Below are 20,906 nucleotides of genomic sequence, written 5' to 3'. Positions count from 1 at the left end.
AGCTTCTAGCTTTAGAGAGAGATGATTGATTGATGAGAATTGTAGATCGTTGATTGTAGATTCATAAAAACGGAGGTTTAGGACCCTATTAATAAGAAAACAGTCTGGAAATAAGTAGATTTTGATAAGGAATAAAATTCCACTCCGTCGCTGCAAAACCGACCTTGTCGCCAGGCGACAGGGTCTGGAGACAGGCCTTTCATCTGGCGACAGCCTGGATTTCTACGCGCTTTCAACACGGAGTCCACATATGAATCAAAATCAATTTGTAAAGTCCGTATGAAACTGAAATCGTATGTTTCATAAAATAATATTTTATTCCAAATAAAACTTTATCAAAATATAATTATTAATTCTAATCTTATTAGGATTAAAGAGAACCTTCTAGAGAATTCTAGAAGACTATAATCAATTCTAATAACTTTAGGAATAATAATTAACATTGGGCCCTCCCCTAGATCATTGGGCCGCACGTAAAGATCAACCGGGCCCAGTTTAGTATTTTGGCCATAACTTCCTCATTATTCATCGGAATTGGGCTTATAATATATCGTTGGAAAGCTCTTTGCAAGCCCCATCCAACTACACTATTATTGGACCCTTGTCGTGGACCAAACTAAACTGGATTGGATGTTTTCATAAAATAGAGTTGTTTTCGAAAACAGAAAGAAAGAATTTAATAAAAACCAACCACAACACTTGACCTTTCACACTTTCACCTCGTTCGATTATCATTCGACGCAAAAGGTATTCATCACTGGGTTTGGTTTTGGGGAGACACATTTGGGTGTCTACAAGTGGTTTGCTGGGTGCGCTTTGCAGGGTGGGTGCAGTTCGTAGGGTGGGTGCGGTGGCTTGGGTGAAGTCCGGTGGCTGGGGTGGGGTTCGGTGGGTAGTTCGCTGGGTGGGTGGGTTTGGAGGAGGGAAGGGTTAGTGGTGGGTGGGTTTGCAGGAGGGAGGGGTTTATTTTTATTTTTTAACAAAAGTTAACGGTGTTAACTTTAGGATTAGTGGAGGGGTTACATCGTATACACTAAAGGTAACTTGAGGTTATAGCGTGGAATTTTGAAAATGGGTGGGCACAGCTTGGAAAAGTGAATACCTTAGGGGTAGACCTGATAAACGGGTCGTTCGGGTTGGGTCAATTTCGGGTCAATCAATATTCAGGTTGGATTCGGGTCGGGTTGAGTCAATTTGGGTTTTGGGTCAATGGTAATTCGGGTCGGGTCGAGTATCGGGTCAACAATTTGGGTCGAGTCGAATTCGGGTCGAGTTAGTCTTCGGGTCTTACGATCCGGTCAAGTTCGGGTCAGGTTCAGTTCGGGTCGGGTCTATTCGGGTCAGGTCAATTTTCGTATATGTCGATATAGAAATTTGACCAATAATATATTATTATTATTATCAATACATTCAAAGTATAACAATTGAATATTAATAATATATTCATTAGACAATTCCAACATTACTATATACACAAGACTATATTATTTCATATGTATGATCACTATCATTGATTAATTGGTTAAAAATTCAAATTAGATAAAGTGAATAGTGGAAAAAAAATTCAATGTAACACTTAAAAGAAGAAGCTAAGAGTAAGAGTAATAATAACAATAACAATAATTAGTGTTCCTAATAAAATGGAACTCTTTATGAGTTACGAGTGCTAAATTACAAGCACATTTCAACAATATTATACACACAATACTATATTGTTTAATTTAGGTTAATTTCGATAAGTGTTTATTTGGGTAAAGTAATCAAGCCCTAAATCAGTTAGGTCATTTTAAGTATTTGTTAATTTTGAATTGGATAATTTCGGGTATAGTTTGGGTCGCTTCGGGTTTCGGGTCCGTTCGGGTCAAAATCGGGTCGGGTCACTTCGGGTCGAATCGTTTCGGGTATCGGGTCAATTTTGGGTCGGGTTAATTCGATTCGGGTCAATTTGGGTATCGGATTAAGTTTGGGTCAACTCCACTTCGGGTCGGGTCGGGTCAGGTTTGTTCGGTCGATTTCGAGTTTACGTTTTCGGGTCAATTTCAGATCACGGGTCGGATCAGAATTGCCAAGCGTGTCAGCTCTACTTAGGGGTATTATGTAGAAAAATCCAATTAAATATCATCTCAAACTTTTTACAAGAAAAATAGAGATTTATTTATTTATTTTTTTAAAAGTTCTTTTATGTGTGAAAATCACTTTTTCTCTCTCTCTTAAAAATTCCTCCTCTTCTTCCTTCTTGTTGGTACCCACTGCATTAAAGCGAGTGACACAAGTGCACACAACCAACAGAATATTAAACAGAAAAAAAAAAAAAATAGAAACGTGATTGCATAACAAAAAGTGAGAAAGGAAGAGCAAGAGCTCTGTACCATTTCTTGCTGACTCCCTGAGTCAACTCGTTCTTCCACCTCTCTCAACTCACTCACTTCACTCACTTGCTTTCTTCTTTCAAACCCTCAATTTTTTACACCCCATTTTCCTGCAAAATCATAGATTAATGAAGAACTAACACTAGCTTAATAATTATGTAAGTTTCTCTCTTTTTTACAACCCTAAATGACTTGGGTATGATTGTTTTGAGCTGATTTTATTTTATTTACTGTTTTTTGTTAGTTTTGCTAGATTTTATGTGACGGGGTTTTGTAATTGATGTAATTTAAGAAATTTGTGTCATTTTTGGGTAATTATTGGGGGTTTTTGAGTTGAAATGATTGCAATTAAATGTGTTACTTAATATGGTTTTTAAATTTCTATTATGGGTGTTTAATTAGTTGATTAATTGTGTCTGAACTAGCTTGTAATTGATACTTTTTATCATGATTATGTTTTTTGCTTGTTGAATGTCTTTTTCACTTGATGTTTTGTAAAACATGCAATGATATCCTTGTTGATGTTGAAATTATAGCTTTCTTACTTCACTAGTCGAATTGTATTCCGAGGTATGTTTTAGCTTTGTTGCTTGTTAAGTGTGATACTGTGTAGATTTCGAGTTTGGTAAACTCGAGCTTAGTGAGATCTGGGTTATTTTGTGAGATATATAGTTGTTGAATACAACTCTCGAATGCCGTTTAAGTTTCTGTGTTCTTTGAGTTGTATTAACGCGTCTGGTTTCACTATTTAGGTGTCCATTATCTACTATATATAATTTCATACAAAAATGTTGTCAATGCATGTTAAGAATCTTTTCATAGCCAATGGAGTCGAATATGCACAATTATTCTGCTTTTAGATTGTAAAAAACTATAAATGTAAGTGGTCAATTCACTTTCAGCTCTTTTTTTTATTAGGACTTAGCTGTGATCACTGTGTAGTGAATCAAGAGTCAATTGCCAAAAGCACCTCTCTTGGGAAATAGCTGTCTAAAGTTGACCCACCCTTACCTGAGATCCTCATTGGAGGCGTTGGAATGACGTTGATGTTGTATAGTTTCACTCTTTTCAGTACGTTTTAGAATTTAAGCTCTTCATGGCTTGTTGTGGCTGTATCTTCTGCTGATAAAGTTGACATTATGTGTCCTGCATTGCAGATAATTAATAAGGGATTGTTGCACTTAATCTAAACAGTGGGTGACTATGAGCTAGACGATTCTTGGGGAAGATATGTGAACCACAGAAACATGGAATGGAGCTCAGAGGATTTTTTCTGGATTTATACTATTGTACTTAATCGCCACGAGGGATGATAGAAAAAGCAGTGGTCAGAATTTAGACAGAAAATATTACTGCTGGAAACGATATGCTGTCATCATAGCTTTTGACTTGGTGGGGGTTGAAACATTCAATAAAAACTACGATCAGCATGTCATATCCTGGATCACAACAGCAATTTGGACTCAGTGACTTGCAACTTCTACAGCAGCAGCTTATGCTAGCAAGGTTACAAGAACTTCAGAAGCAGCAACAACTTGGACAGTTAGGTGATGGAAAGCCATCAAGTTCTTTGAATATGCCTCTATATGCTAAACATACTGCAGGTGGTCAAATCCCTAGTGGAGCGGCTTTTAATGCATCAAATATGGTTGCTGCCAGTAATATGAACTGGATGCATCACAATGGGTCTTCTTCCATGCACGGAATAAACCAAGGTTCTGCATATTCCCATGGTGAAGGATTAATAATGAATTCTGCTTTGCAACAGCCTGATAGTTCTTATTACGGAACACCTATATCCAGTGGGCGAGGCAATTTGGGACATTACTCTTCTCTGCAAGGAGTACCTTATAGCTCTGTCTATACGTTGTCCATTAATTCAAACGACAAGCTCGTCTCACCGTCGTCAGTATTTACTAATCCGTTCATGGGTGATAAGCCTTCTGGTTCTCCAGGTCAAGGTCATTCCATAGATGGGTCTTTTATGCTAAGGCACGGGGTGCAGGAAAAAGGTTTAGCTAGTCAAGCGTCTGCTCAAATGATAAGTAGTGGAATGTCTTTGAAAAATTTCCCGCCGGTGAAGGCAAATGCCTCACTGAAAGCATACGACAGAGCAGACGGACAACTTAATGTTTCTAGATTCCTGCATGAACAAACCAAACAAACTAATGGTTCTCAAGGTACAGCTACATTGGATCCTCTAGAAGAGAAGATCTTGTTTGATACAGAAGACGACGGTTGGGACACTTCTTTCAGCAAGCTTGCTGCCATAGACTCTACAGACCTTATGGATGCTTCGAGTCATAAAAACTATATGGATTCATATTCTTCTATTCATAGTGGAAGCTGGAGTGCTCTTATGCAGTCTGCTGTTGCCGAGGCTTCTAGCAGTGACACTGGTATCCAAGAAGAGTTGAGTGGTTTAAGTTTCCAGAATTCTGATTCATGCATTAGGAAACAACCTACAAATCTCACGTCAAATGATCAGCAACATGGTAGATGGATAGATAGTGAATTGAAGAGCTCTTCAAATAATCCGAGAGCTCCCCTGTCATCTGTTGATTCAGTGGTAAGCTCTGTATTCCCTGTTTTTGAAGAGATTAGTTCATACTTGATTTTTTTTTTTTTTTTTTTTTTTTTTTTTTTTTTTTTGTGTCCTCATGAATATGTAATAGACAACGATCTGAGCATCTTTCTTGGCTGTCGACTGTCAACAGCTTATAAACAGGTCTGTTCCAGCCGAACACCCAGTAAATCATTGGACTGTCATGAACGACAAGAATTCTAGAGGTAATGCACAGTCATTTATCATCTTCTAGTGCTAAAACCACTGGCCTGCTGATGTAACAAAGACTTTCTGCAAGAATGCAGATCTTTCTCAGGGGAGTAGGACTTCTGCTCTTTCAATGTCAGGAATGATGAGGAATGATTTTGACAGTCATAGTTACGGGCCTGTCAACAATGATACTGATCAGAAAGACTACATAAACATGGGACTTGACCACCAGTCAAGTAGTAACCCCATGGCTGTTAATGCGCTTTATAAAAAAGCAGCTGAGATATATGGAAATCAGAACCACTACAGAAGAGAAAATTCAAGTGACAGCTACAATTCAAAAGTTTCTCAAGCTTATGTAGCTCAAGCAGATAATGGATGCTTAAATGCAGAAGATTCTGAATCTTCTGCAAGGAGCAGCCACAAGTCACAAAACCAGGTTGGATGTCATTCTTTATTGAGGGGAACTTCTTGTTCGTGTAGAGGTGAAGTTTGTAATCAATGATGAACTGTAAGATTTACCAGCCCTAAATGCTATGTGTAGGTCCTATGCGTATCCTCACCCGGAGCTAACAGTCAGCAAGAGTGTTTCAGCCCCTTAAAGTCCAATGATGTTTTTGGCACAGATACTGATGATACAATGATGAAGGTAATCTATTACTTGACCTTAGATGAGAGCACTTATCCCTTAAGTGCATGTTATGGCTAATTTATATTCCTTATGGGCATTGAACATCATTTCAGGGGAAGCCAAATTTGTCAGGTGATGCATTTTCAAAAGGCAGTCCAGCATCTGACATATCTGCTTCATTTGACAGGTCAGTTATTGATACTACCCTCTAAATTACATGGCAACTAATGTTATTGAAGTTTGGCTGAAGCTGAATTTGTCCAGTGTTTTTTTCAACTATCCTATTAGAGCTGTTCTATATAATGCATTTGGCAGTTCATTTTCCCCGCTGCATTTACTGATCCTTATAGTCTAAAGTGTAGCTAATCTATGCAAATGCTTATGCTTATGCCTATTACTATATCTAAAGTAAAAACTTCTTACATCATCTTTGTACACAGTTTTTCCTGCCAAAATTGCTTATGACATCATTTTTTTTCTTCCTATTTTTTGTCTTTCCAAATTCAAAGATTGGGTAAATAGTTCTTTAAAAATAAATAAAAGTGTGAATATCAATTAACCAAAAACACATTAATGACTTTTTTCTTTCCCAAAAACCCTCTTTGAAGCGAGCTGTGTAATTTATTGCAAAATCAATTAGTTAATATTATTTTTATTTTGAGAATTTGAATTTTTTTATTCTAAATTATACATTGTACGGGTACTTATTTAGCTAATATTTAATTTGGTGTCGGTTTTCTATGTGAAGACTTGTCTATTTCACCTATCACATATTCTTTTGAGCATATTATAACTGGCTAAAATGTGTACAGTCAAAATACATCTGAGCCAAAAATTTCAGTTTCTCATGGGGCTGCCTATCCAGAAAGATTTTCCTTTCAAAGCTCTGTACCAGGGGATTCAAGGCTTGCTAGTTTTGGAAATGATAAAAAAGGTCAAACTTGGTGGACACCGTCTTCTCTTGGGAATTCTTTCTCTCCTTTGGAAGGAGCTTCTCTATCACAAGGTGCAGTGGCAAGTCTCACATTTTCGAAAAACTGTAATTGTATCCTCAAACTTAAAAAGAAAGAGAAACTCACTTGAAGGTTTAATTTCAGGTCATCTTCATGTGGACAGCCAGCTTGACGAAAAACACATATCTAAAGTGTCCGACACATCTGAATCTATTCGAAGGAAATTTCCTGGCATGAATCAACAAATATCCTCTTCTGGTTTTTCCACTACTCAAGATGGTTATCCATTAAATGCAAGAGTTTTGCCAGTCACACAGTCGACAGCTATACAAGGTATGTACTGTCCAGGCGAGAAGCCACTTAATGTTTGGAGGGATGTGCCAAGTCAGAAGAACATGATAGGTAATGCTTGCGGGGTTTCTTGTAATGTACATTCTTCCTCCACCCTATTTATAGCTAGTTGTGTAACCAATTTTGCTTCTTGTAATCTACCAGAGCTTTCATCATTGGCTGGTCTACCTTCTAGGATGGGCAAAGACAATCATGATGAGCAAAATACATCAAATTTTCAAACTGTTGATTTCCATAAAGGTCACGAATCTTCAGACAAATACCTCATCATCTCCGCTGATGCATCGGCTTCTGCTGGGAGTTGTATAAATCATCAGGGCTATGTTAATAGTGGGTTTGCTCAGAAGATTTCCTCTGAGACAACCTTAAGAGCACTTTCCACCTATGGCAAATCCCAGCTATTACATAATGCAGGTAACTTCAACCAGCAAGAAGACATTGGTAATACTTATTTGAATAAGGTGGACTATAATTCATCTGCTATATATAACCTAAACAAGCAGTGGATTCCTGAATTCTCAGGGCTGCAATCACTGCATGAAATACATGAACTGGCCAAAAATTCTGCTGGCAGTCAATTTGATTCATGTTCATCTGGCAACAACTTCATTCCTTCTTTGTCATCAGAGCTAAACAGAAGCATGAAGGAGATATCTTCGGGATCTTCAGCTTTGCAATATATAAATCCTGATAAGGTGCCAGTCTTTGCCCAGGGTTACTCTAATGGTAACATTATCCTGTCTGATAGAATTAACCATATGCAGAATGAATACATGAAAAATAGGCAGATATTATCTCAGTGTGCCGCTCAAACTGCCAATAAGGCATCTGAGAATGTGCAGTTAAGTGGTACTATCACAGACCTTAACAGAATTCCAGCCAGCAGAAAACTTGCTATTCTGCCAAGTCTGGCTAACCAGATGGTCACCTGTGAACAATCACTGCCATCATCTGTGCATCATATGGATGCTACTATAAACCTGGGTGTTAGTAGAATAAAGAAGCGTAAAACTGCAATGTATGAATGCCTTCCCTGGCACAAGGAGGTGATGAAAACTTGTCAGGTGCTTCCAGACATCAGGTGATTGTCCTCATCTAACACTTAGTGCCTCTGTCCTTACAAGTCGTATTTCATTTTAGATTATTGAAATGACAGTGGCTAGCTTGAAAAATTAAAAAAGGGGAATTGAACTTTCAATGGGGAGAGGTTTGTAACTATACATTCGTTAGTTACAACTAAACTTCATAATGTGGTTGGCTGGGAATCTATAGTTGTGGGCACATTCAGCCACACTTCTGCCCATGGATATGCTAACCATGTGGTACAGTTCTAGTTGATAATATTTAAAAAGTAGTTCTGTCATGTCTGCCTAGTATATGGAAGTGAAATTTTGGAGTTTGAGCAATCTTGAATAGTGGTAATGCATCTCATTTTACTATTTCTTACGATTAAAATGTAAAGGAGCGATAGAAGAACAGGGACTATTATACCAATCTCATTTTTCTGTCTCTAATACATCAGTTGTTCTGTTTCACAGTAATGCTGATAAAGAGTGGGCAGAGGTTACAAATCGACCGATGGAGAAGGTTTGTCCTTATAAAACTTTGTATCTCCGAAACTGACCATTTATCTTGACATCATTTTTTTAATTTAACAATGCATTCAATGCGTTATCTTCATTAGGAGTGTGTGGATGAAGATGAAAGAAATGACAAAATGCGACCAGCTTTACGCGCCAAGAGAAGACTCATTTCAACTACAAAGCTCATCCAGCTGGTTTTTCGACCCCCACCATCAACTGTCCTTTCAGTAGATGCTAGTATGGAATATGAGATAGTGACATACTCTACTACCAAGTTAGCTTTATCTGATGCATGCAGTTTGGCCAATAGAACAAGGACTGATTGTAACATGTCTCAAGAATTTGGTAACATGTAAGTTTCAGTATCTATGCTATCTCAAGGATGGTTGAGTTAATATATCCTTTTTATTTTTAGTTTTTTAGCTCCTCTGAACTATAGTATCTTCAAACTTCATAAACTATTAAGCATTGTTGCCAGGAACAGAAATGGCAGGATGGCTGATTGCCTTTCTGACAAAGCTACTGAACTTTTTAAGCGAACCAAAGAGTTGGAAACCCATGTGGAGAGGTAAGAAAAGTTCTTCTGTTCTTGCTGTGGTGGACCAAATTCTTTGTGTATCAGTTCTAGCCTACTAGGAGTTTTGGTAGGCATTCATTATTTATGACTTAACCAGATTTGGTTACAATACAGTTTTGTCCTGTCTAAGTTTCTTTATAAAAAAAAAAAAAATCTGTTTGTGGAGTGAATTAATTCAGCAATGTGGTTCTTTAGTGAATATTTCAAAATTTCTGATCTGCTATTTTAATTGTCACAGATTGATCAAGGGTATCTCAGTTGTGGATATCCTGGTACAGTGCCAGGAGCTGGAGAAGTTTTGCCACATTAACCATTATGCAAGATACCATAGTCGTGTACCAGATCCAGTGGCAAGTAATTCAGAATCTTCCCCAACTGGTGTGGCATCTGTCAAACCATTCCTTCAGAGATATGTTAGTGCAGTTCCCTTACCCCTGAAATTACCAGAAGGGGTACAATGTCTTCCACTTTGATACAAGTTTTTACTTACTCATTCGCCCTCGGTATATAATTTCTATCCTATCAAGCTTCTCATAATCATGGGTAACATAGCAATGTCCTTGACTCCTTGCACCTATAAAGCTATCTAGGAGACCAACTCAAAAAAAATGCTTGGACCCATGAGTTATTATAGAAACAAGGAATGTGCTGCCCTTTTGGAGGCCGGTCGTCAATTTTTGACAGTATATATGTCTTATGTATATCGTTTTAATTAGTAGAAACTAGGAAGAACTCAGAAGTAACCTCGTCTTTTGTTACAAGTATGGATGTTATAAACTTAGCTCTGTCTAGATCTTCCAAAGGTAACTTAAACTATGTAAAGTTAATTGTGTCATCAGTACTTTCATAATCAGACAACTGTTGTCATCTGCTCTCAATTCTCTCTTTACCATCTTCACTCAGGGGCTATCGAATTCACCCCTAAAATCACACTTTCTCGCTTATTCCATCCAGCATCGTCTTCTTTTGAAGGTACAGGAACCGAAACATGGTATTGAAACATACCTTTGAAAAAAATATTGCCCATTCTTAATTATATCAGTTATTTTGGCGGGGACAGTATTTGAAAATCTGTTAGAACCTTCTCATCTTGGACCCCCCTTTCCCTCTTTAATTTTATTGAAAAGTACATGCAACAAAATATGAGTTAAGCAAAGATCCTGTGCCCTTTTGTAGTGATAAAAGGGTGGGGATCTCATAATAAAAAGGACAAATAACAGTTATAATGTTGGGAAGTGGGCTATTTTTGTAGTAGTTTGTAATAATAAAGCATAAAACACTTGACTTAGATCCTGTTTTTATTGTACTTGCTGTCTCTTTCTAATCTTGTATTTTGTCTGTTGCTAATTTTTATTGCTTTGATTGTTGTAGCACCACACGTGAGAATCATTGTACTATGAAAGTAAGTGAGTTGAGTTGAGTGTATCTAAATCTTAACTGAAAATGATGTAATAATAATGACAGACAAAAAGGTCTCTTTTATTATTATACCTGGTTTTTCTGATTGGTAAAAGGAGCTTTCTAGCTGATGAAAGCATATTTTCATTCTTCATTGACAATTAAAGAGGATATATATCGTTTGTTCCTTCTTTTGATTTGTCGGGATTGAACTAATAGATTTGAAGAAAAGGAAAAAAATACAAACTAAGATTTAAGCGATTTACTTGTAATAATCCTAACTAAGGTTTATTTTTTAATAATCCTAAGTAAAGGGTCAGTCTGCCACTAGTAGTCCTGGATGATCGGTAACCTAATAAGCAGGTTAATTTTTTTTAAATATATGTGCCACATTTCTATTGGTCTAGAAAAAAAAAGAGAAAGTTTCAAAACTAAAAAAAAAAAAATTAAATAAAAAGTTAAAAAGAAAAATAATTATTTTTAGAAAAAAATTAAAAAAAAAAGAAAGAAAACCCAAAACACCAGCCCCTCCTCCCCCTTCACCCATCGACACCTCCGTCGCCCAGCCCAATTTCGTTGGACCCCCACTCCTTAACCATCCTAGCTGTTGGCTTTCCCCCTTCCCTCTAAACCACATCCCCTCTTCCCTAAAACCACCTCCCATTCTTTGAACAATAAACCAAGTCAAAAAATTTAAACTTAGCCAGAATAGGAGATAAGGAGAGAGGTTGGGGAGTTTCGCGAGCAGAGCTAGCCGAAAAGGAGATAAGAAGGTAGATTGAGGTTTTCAATTAAGAAAGCTAGCCAAAAAAGGTGCGAGGGGGTGGTTTCGCGAGCAGGCAAGTAGGAGGGAGGGTGGTGGTTTTGTGGATAGTATGCAGGGGGTTAGTTAAGGCGATTTCGGGGGTGGGGGGAAGGGAGGGGAATATTTTAGGGGTGGGGTCGGGGAAGGTGGTTGTTTTTGGTGGGGTGGAAGGGGAAAGGGGAGGTTTTCGGCGAGGTAGCAGTGGATTTCGGCTAGGTTAAGGGGATAAGGGTGGTTGGTAGGGAGGAGAAGGTTTTTTTAATTTTTTTTTCAATTATTTGTTTTTTATTATTATTTTTTTAACCACTCATGTGATGCCATGTGTCAAAGCAACCTGCTATTATATTAGGTTGATTACCGGTCGAGACTACTAGTGGCAAACTGACCCCATATTTAGGATTATTAGAAGTAAATCAGCAATAGTTGAAATTGCTAAAGTGTATTTTTCTAAAAGGCTTCTCAAGGAAGCTAATACAAGGCTTCTTAAAGAATCTAACCAAAAACAGGAACCTAAACCACCACATTTACGATGGCTTATGACAAGGCAACCACGACCAAGATCGGTAGCGAGGTGGTAACCAAGCATCATTGGCAACTAGAAGCAGATGTATGCAGCTAGCGCCTAGTGGCAAGTGTCGGGGCCCGATTTAACATAAGACAAATCGTGGGCAGCATTTAACCCTTAGTGGTGATCTCAATGGAGGACCGACGACGAAATATAAATCTTCGGTGACTTTGGTTAGGAGGTCAAGAGCAAGATTTGAAAAATCTTACTAAATTTTGAAGTTCCTTAACCACTGAAGAAGGATGACGGTGATGAGACATCAGAGCTAGAGCATCTTCAAGCGAACATGCTAAATATCCCAACCCAAAATAAAATAAATAAATAATTAATGCAAATATTAATCCGAGAAAAAAAAAACAAAATCCATAGACTGAATAAGTGTCAAAATTAGATTTCTCAACAATTCTAAAAGTAATTGTCCATTAATGGTCAAAAAAACAAAATCGATAGCAAGTACTAAAATAAAGTCATAAACAAATTGTCATATACATCATTAAATGTAAGTGTCAAGGCTTTAAGCCATTCACAAGCAAGAAATTCTTCCTTAATTTCATAATAGAGGATCTGTAAAAACAACAATGGCAAGCAAAAGAAAGATCTAAGGAAAAAGAAATCGAGAGGCATGCATAGGAGAGAAGCTAAGAAATCTTCTAAGAAATTTGATGATTTCTTACTAGAGAGTTTCTCTCTCTATGTGCGGGTGATTGATGGCGCTTGCACTTTTGCCTGTTCTTGTTTGGACCCCTTTGTGGGCCCACGTTCATTAAATACGAAAATTACCAAAATACCCTCATTTAAACCCTAGAATAGGAATGTTCCAGAATCGTGCACAACCCGAATCCCGAGAAACCCTAATACAACCTAGAATGACCAGAAACCCTAATCCGAACCCTAAGCAATCAGTTAACCCTCTCTTATAAATACCAGTCTACACAAATTAGCCGAAAAATGAATTTTTTCTACTCTCTCTCTCTCTCTCGACAAATTAAACTTTCTCTCTCTAAATACGATTAATTAACTTGACTATCGAAGGGAATTTCTCGGAAACACCCCCTGAGGCATTTGAATTTCTCTGTTTGCAGGACATAGTTTGATTACACGAGTAGGATCCCTCACAACTCAGATTTCTGAATTCTTTTGCAGAAATAATTGGCGATAACTGTGGGGATACATCAAACAAAAAGCCATGGTAATTAACCACTCGTCGAACCGATCTCTCTTAGAATGTTGGTGGGCAGAATCACACTTAAGATCAGTTATGCCCACCTCGTCAGCCGCTGAATAATCCGTAATCCAACCGTGAAGATCAAGGTGACAACATGGAGTTAAATAACCCGTTGATCAAGGAGATCAACAACCAGTGACCACATAAGATCTGGAAAAGCTAACTGAACAGTTTAACATGCACAACTATCTAACACACCCTTATATAGTTGTTAGGATCTATGAAGAACAACCAAACGGGGCCCTCTAACCGGCTGCTACAAGATCAAGGATGCCAAGTGTCATAGAACAATTAGAGGGCATAATACCATGATGTTCCTCGACGACAAAGTGGAGGGAAAACCATAGGGCACAGACCGTCGGTGCAACTAGGTCTTGTCACACTCGATTCGAAAATTGTCGTCAATCCTCACACAATCGATCGTCATATCACATGTCCGCATAGAGCCCAGCCAGCAATCTATTGCAAGTCGACGCTGGAGGGAAGGTGAACCGAATAATCGGGTCAGAGATCCGGATGCTCGGCAACTCATTTATGAGATGCACCTGTAACGACACGAGAGCTCATTAGCGAGCGTCGGGTAATAGATTAACGTCAAGCCTATGAAAATGATGATGATGGGGCACAAAATCGTAGGCGGAGTAAGAACCCTAGGTTGCCTAATCATCGATTGCCCTATTGTCGCCGAGAGTGCGTAAGAGAATTAGAAGATCCACCGAGATACGACAGGTCATAGTGGGATCCTTTATCTCGCAACACAAGCCATAGAACGAAATCAAGATAAAGGAGGAAATCGAGAGCAAGAAGAGCTTCCGATACGATTGCCCTCACATCTATCTACACTATTGACCCATCTCATTCAAGTTCTAATGAATGCCCCAAAGGTGGACAATGTTAAGATGCCCACCATAGAGCCTTTTGCTTAAATAATTGATCTAGATGAGCATCTAGCCGCATATTCCGCTTAGATGAGTGTACAAATAATAAGCTGCGAGGCCACATGGTACAAATATTTCCCCACCACACTAAAAGGACAAGCGTTGCTTTGGTTTCAAAGTGTGTGCCCAAGGGTAATATTCAAATCTACCTAGACTTGGTACACGTGTTTGTTAGTCGGTTCAAACACATGGTAAGACATAAGAAAATAAGTGTTAATCTGATGGCTGTGACGCAAGAGAAGACGAAGACCCTGCAGAACTGTATATGAAGGTTTAACCATAAATTATTGCCCTTTTGGATACCGTTCTAACAACCTTCTTTACTGGATTAAGTTCCATGGATTTCAAATTCAAATTGATTGAGTCAGAGGTGTCAATCCTGACTAAAGAAATGGAAGAATATCCAAGCCTCAGAGGTATACGGGTTAGACAAACCACGAGAACTTCATATAAGAAGCGAAAACATGAAGATGAGCCCTTAAAGAATCTACCATCCAAACGATCCGACCTGATCACTGATCATGGTAACGACTTATAGTACAGCCGTAATCTCGTGAGATCTATTTGGATATAAAAAATAAGAATAAAACCATAACTAAAGAAAGAACAAGAATACAACCAATTATGTCCCCGACAATGGTGCAAAACTTGACACGGGTTGTTAACCACGCCAAATTAATTAATTTAAGAACTAACTTATACCTTTAAAAATATTAACAACTAGTAAAAAGGTAAGCAAGGGTCGATATCACGAAGGGATCATTACTTTTTAAATTCAAAATTAACTTGGAAAATAAAGCTTAATACATAAAATAATAAAAGAATACTATTTACACTATATACACGAGATTGAGAGTTTAAATTGAATTAGTAACTAAACTAAACAAGAACTAAATACTAAACTATTATTCACAAGTGACGACCTACATACTTCAAATATTATAAGAATAGTTATAATATAATATAATATAATATAATGACATAAAAGAAAAACAAAAATTATTAAGGTGAATAAATTCATAAAATAACTGATAATAAAAAGCAATTATATGACTAACATTAGGATTTTATGGTATAATATGCACTTGTGTTCGTCTATGAAGACAGTTGTTGGTCCCAGATGCGCAATTTGTGTCTATAGACCTCACCCTGATTTGAGGTCGGGGTGTTACACTTTTCACCCCAATTGACAAATTGTTTTTGAAGTTTGTATTCAATTACATAATTCCTCACGCTCAAAAGAGAGATCGTGCCAACAAACTTGATTTAACCCTCATCTACTACATAGCAAGGAAAATTCCAATAAACTTTCCTCAATCATGATTCAACACCTAAACCACTGTGCTCCTAAAGGTTGGAAAGTATGATATGCATGCTAACCTAGTTACAATTGTCTTTGAAAGCTTTGGGATTTCTTTTGAAAATTATGACCCTTTACTTCTCAAAAATATCAAATACATTCGACCTGTCTTTCCTGAAAACCATCTTAAGGCTGTGTGTGGGTGGTTAGAAGTGGAAAAGTTACTAAAAAGGCAAAGGAAGAAGGAACATCAGTTGAGGGGGAAGGAAAAGAAGAAATATTGAATTGGTTCTTAAAAATATAGAGCAGTATCAAGATGTGAAAAATGAGGGAGTGGGTGAAAACGGAGAGGATGAAAAGAATGTTGAGGACGCCAAAGAAACAAGGGGAAGGAAGAGGAAAAGTCTAAGGCTGTAGAAAAAAAGGGAAACCCCGACACCTTTGCCTTTGTGCATTGATCTATCTGATGCCCATAAGGAACTCCCAAAGGTTCCTAGTACTCCCACCTCAGCCAAAAAGCGACTCTACGGGAACTGGTTTTATAGCATTTAACTCTTCACCAAAGGTTCCTGATGAAAGAAGTCAAGGAGCTTCTTCTGCAGGTGATCAAGAAGGAACATGTCATTAGAATACATGAGATGACTAAGAAGCTAAACAAAAGTGTTGTCTTTCTAAGTGCAGATCTGAAGAAACTGACCAGAAGCACAGAAAAGGTGAAAGGAGTCACTATTAGTGATATGGTGACTTAGGTCAACAAGAAGCTAGAAGAGCTTGTAGCTGAGGAAGACAATGACCAGAGCACTACCTCTTGAAGTTGTTTCCATCCTGCCTAACTCCTTGTTTTGATGATGCTATGTTTATTTTTGCTTTTGGGACAAATTTCTTTTTATTACGGTATGTAATATTTGGGTACACTATCTCTTTTTGCTAGAGTTGTGACGATGGTACATTTGGCTGATGTTTAAAATCGATTTTGGATGGTTGCTATCAATGTTTAAAATGTCATGTAAATGGTTTAAATTAGATTAGCCAGGAAGTATTGATACAAACTTATAATGCAAAGCTACTCCAAAACTTAGTACTAGGAAACCACAATAATGAATAAGGTGGGGAACCAAATTATGATGATGATGCCAATGAGCATCATTAGAGATAATACTATCATAGTTGTCTTTCTTTCCCACCTAACACATAAGTAGTGTATTGTACAAATCGCAACTATCTGTATAATAAGGTATTCCGCTAATGATAGCTGGAGGTCCATGTTGAAAAAAGTGCAATATTGTCAATATTTTTGTGCATTATTTGATTTTAAAAAATTGTACAAAAACCGTTTTTATAAAGCCCTACATTCCTATCACATATTCTGCATAACATGATATCATTATATTGATTAACAAATGTAACTACTTTATATAGATATTCCTTCTATTATTTTAAGAAATAAAAATAAATCAATTAACCCTATTTTCTTAAAAAGTTGTGTTATCAATATTTAAAAGATAAAGAAATAATAATTTAACATAGAAATATTTAATACGAGAAGATATTATGCAAATTTAAAAGAATTTATCAATTTAAAGTACATGTAATTATAAATGTCAAATATGTGCAATATATTATACATGTCATATTTATGCAACATATAAAGTACATATACATATTTCTTATAGTTTTGTAGGCCATTATAAAAATGTAGTTATTAATTTTTTTTTATTTTTTTATTTTTAATATTATGCAATAACAATATATTTATTGAATTGAACGACTTGTAAAAAATGCTAGCTCTGTCACTGTCTATCATAACTTACTCTAGTTATATGCTTGTATCTAATATTAGCAAGTTAATTTTAAATAGTATTATAGAAAATTTTGGATTATAACAATTTCATATGCTTATAAACATACATGTCAAATAAATAAAGTTGGTTTGTATTTTTTTTAATATATTAAATTACTAGTCATTTCAATCATGGTATTAGAGGCTGTCCTAGAAACATTTCTATTGTTAATTAAAGTAGCATAAATCGTTATTTAGAACCCTAGGTTCTACCTTAATTAGTAAACTTTTTTGTATTTAACTATCAATCATGGGGTTGGAAGGCATCTTTTGGCATTGCATGGGCAATAGTTCTAATCATATTTGCATCATCTTTTTTATTCACCGAGAATCTAGTTGCTTTAGTAGATTAGACGACAACTTCTTCTAAAAAACTAATAAAACCATTAAGTCATCCACCACTAATTATGACCTTCATTGTTTTTACTTTGCCTACTTTTATTGTTGTTGGTTCTTTATTTATTGTTCCAATCAGTCAACATCCCTAACCAAGCTCCATATTTGCCTCCAAGAATCGTATTAATCATTTAAATAGCCATTGGCCTCCTAAGTCTAGGTGTAGTTAGAATATGAAGGAGAAAAGGTTATCGTTATTCTCCAACTCATCGAGAATGATTTTAGAGGTAATTTTAATTATAGATCATTATAAAGTTTCATTGTATTATAAGTTACATAAATGATTTATACCTTTCTATTAATGTACATACTATATATCTATTATATTACCTTTATAATATCAAATATGTAATGTCCCTAATAACTATTAAATTAAATTAAATTATTTTACACTAAAGTTCAAAAGCTAAGGATGATAGTAACTCTTTATAAGGATAATTAAGTGTAATAACCTTGAAATTCCCTTTTTATCTGTAAATAAATAATAATTTAGGAGATAATTAAAGCACTACCGCCACTATCGTAACGTTTAAGGCATGTATTTTAACAAAGTTACATCTATTTTACAAAACATTAAATCAAAAACAACATAAATAATAATTCAAACCTATTAAAAATCCTACAAATTGGAACCAATCAAAGCCCATCAAAATAAAAAAACAAAATACAAAAGTATTTAAACCAAGTAATGTTAGTAGCTAACCAGCAATAATATTATTCAATAAATTTATGGAAGAATTGCTACCATTAATCCCAACTTTTCTCCATCTGCCAATATTAATCCCAACTTCAATTTATTCACTATCACTCCCAACTTTGCATCCTATTAATTTTTATCACCCCCAACTAACTTGCAACCGGTTAATTATGTTAACATTTGTGACTTAGATTTTTTGCACACGTGTCACCACGTGATTGGTCAATTTTTTAAAAAAAACAATTTTTTTTAATAACCAAAATTAAAAAAAAAAAACCACCATTAATGGCAGCCACCATTAAGCGGAAACAGTGGGTGAAGGGTTGGGGGAAGTCGAAATTGGAAGGGGATGAGAGGGGTCTGGTCGAAAGTAGATGGGGAAGGTTAACGAGGGCGGAAACCGATGGTGAAGGCGGCGGAAACGGAGAGGAAAGGGAGATCGAGGGTGGTCGCTGATAGAGTTGGTTGGGGATGAGGTGTTCGCAGAACAAAGGGAGAAAAGAGATCGAGAGTGGTGCAACAGCAGCAACAGTGGCCGCAGCAATCGTCGTTGTACCGCTACCACCAAAGGGAGCAGCAGCAGTCGCCACAGCTACCGCGGCTATCGATGGCAGCAACAGCAAGCATCAACAGCACTGCGTGGCTACAACAACTGCCACCACTAGAGGCAACAGGAGCGGGCCATTGTCGGAAATGGATAGGGAAGGGGAAGGGAATTGGGCCGGAGGAGGCAAGGGCTACCGCCTGCCGAAGTAAGGGGTAAGGGTTTCGATTTTTTTTTTCTTTATTTGAAAGATTTAATTATTTTTAAATTTTTTTTTCGGACCTATCACGTGTTGACACGTGTCTGGTAACCTCCTACATCAGGTTGGATGACCGGCTGGGGGTGATAAAAATTAATAGGGTGCAAAGTTGAGAGTGATAGTAAATAAATTGAAGTTGGGATTAATATCGGCGGATGGAGCAAAGTTGGGATTAATGGTGGCAATTTTTCCTAATTTATTAGGATAAGAATATAATAAATAGCCATCGGCAATGCTCTTCATGCTCTACCTTTTTGTAGCTTATCTTAATTTTGTGCTATTGTTCACCATATTGGGTTATCACATGGCTAATATAAAGACAAGACCAAATACAAATAAAAAAGTATGAATCAGCAAAAGCTGAGTACTTACACTAGGAATACAACACGCACTAACATGATCATCCTATCAATAATTCAATAAAACTTGTTTGTCTCCCAACACAAGTCATTGACTCTTTTATTTCAATTATTGATTAGGAAAATGACTTTTGGTAACGCCGCATCTGTAACTTTCCCAAATTCCTCTCTACAAAAGTATTAGAATAATACGTATAAAACACCGTAGAGAGAAACTTGGACGTATTACCGTCACGTGATTACGTAAGACTACTTTAAAAACTACTAAACTTGGTAGCGGAATAAAACTGAATTTATTATTAATTGAAATCAAACCAATCATTGTTATTGAGTACTTAACATGAAATAATTAAAAGTCTTAAATAAACTTAGTCTATGTGAGCAACCCAAAATCCCGATGCACATATAGAATCCACACTAAAATCCCGACTACAGGCGTGTTCTCTTCAGCTTAATTTTAGTTCAGTTCAGTTTAGCTCTAATCAGTTCAGTTCAGTTCAGTTCCTAATTTCCTTCTCTCATAAAATATTCATTTAAGCTCTATTCAATTTAGTTCAGTTTAGCTCCAATCAGTTCAACTCAGTTCAGTAAATCAGAACAGGCCCTACTTACCAAATATAACAAATAAAGCAAACTAAAATAAAATAGAAAGTACGATTTAACTAATTAAGCTAAATACATTCAAGTGCAAGATATGTAAACTCTTTTTATTTAATTACTTATGCTTTGGTAAAATCCAATATAGATTCCATGATTTAAGTAAATTAAACTTTCCTTAAACTTTCCAAAAATAATTCATTATTAGAAACTTACCAAAACTTCCATATTTTCAAATTACATTATATATGATTTGTAAATGGTTGTTCTCTTTGCTTGTTTACTATCGCAGATCAACACAAACCACTAGTTTGGTATTGTGTTATGGTATTTTACTAGATTTAAGCCCGTGCGATGCACAAGTTTCTATTAATAGTTAAATTTAACATTTAATATTCAATTGTAATAACAAAATATTAATACATAATATTACTATTTTTTAATCATATACCTACAATTAAGGTTCACGCATATATAAACACGGTATATTTTGTAAATTGTTTGTTTAAACAATAATAGAAACCAATTCTTGAAGAAAAATAGAAAGAAAATATATGTATTTGAAGAATAATAGAAAGAAAAATAGAATTAATGAAACTATATGTATTTGTTTAACCAATGTTAATGTGAACATGGTGAAAATATAATCTTCCAGGTTTCATCATCCTTTGTAAATCGTTGATCGTGCCTGTTGATAAGTTGTATAATTAAACCCACCAATCACAAAATTAACATCCTTGCAA

General features: G+C 36.3%; 1 protein-coding gene across 5 annotated transcripts; it reads left to right on the top strand.

Moving 5' to 3' along the window:
* The first annotated feature begins 2,298 nt into the window (after positions 1-2,298).
* Positions 2,299-10,636, top strand: LOC145586231 (uncharacterized). 5 transcript variants are annotated; one of them, XM_081643015.1, is made up of 15 exons: positions 2,299-2,527; positions 3,527-4,938; positions 5,087-5,159; positions 5,241-5,584; positions 5,690-5,794; positions 5,890-5,963; positions 6,589-6,782; positions 6,874-7,131; positions 7,225-7,494; positions 7,603-7,775; positions 7,845-8,161; positions 8,619-8,667; positions 8,765-9,015; positions 9,142-9,231; positions 9,479-10,636. In XM_081643015.1, the coding sequence occupies exons 2-15, from the start codon at positions 3,799-3,801 to the stop codon at positions 9,711-9,713; spliced, it is 3,573 nt and encodes a 1,190-aa protein (XP_081499141.1). In that variant the 5' UTR covers positions 2,299-2,527; positions 3,527-3,798; the 3' UTR covers positions 9,714-10,636. The 5 variants fall into 5 exon arrangements, with proteins under 5 accessions (XP_081499141.1, XP_081499137.1, XP_081499140.1 ...); XM_081643011.1 differs by adding an exon at positions 3,288-3,440 and having other exon boundaries at positions 7,603-8,161; positions 9,479-10,635; XM_081643014.1 differs by having other exon boundaries at positions 7,603-8,161; positions 9,148-9,231.
* Positions 10,637-20,906: the final 10,270 nt, after the last annotated feature.

This window comes from Chenopodium album, chromosome 16, assembly GCF_948465745.1.
Source record: "Chenopodium album chromosome 16, dcCheAlbu1.1, whole genome shotgun sequence".
NCBI classification, from domain to species: Eukaryota; Viridiplantae; Streptophyta; class Magnoliopsida; order Caryophyllales; family Amaranthaceae; genus Chenopodium; species Chenopodium album.
The sequence above is the reverse complement of the archived record's forward strand: the minus strand, read 5'-3'. Positions and strand labels throughout refer to the sequence as shown.

Coding starts and splice junctions, on each gene's coding strand:
- LOC145586231 (XM_081643010.1), top strand. CDS start 3,799: ATGTCATATCCTGGATCACAACAGCAATTTGGACTCAGTGACTTGCAA. Junction 4,939..5,086: donor TGTCATCTGTTGATTCAGTG/GTAAGCTCTGTA, acceptor GACTGTCAACAG/CTTATAAACAGGTCTGTTCC. Junction 9,016..9,141: donor TCTCAAGAATTTGGTAACAT/GTAAGTTTCAGT, acceptor CATTGTTGCCAG/GAACAGAAATGGCAGGATGG.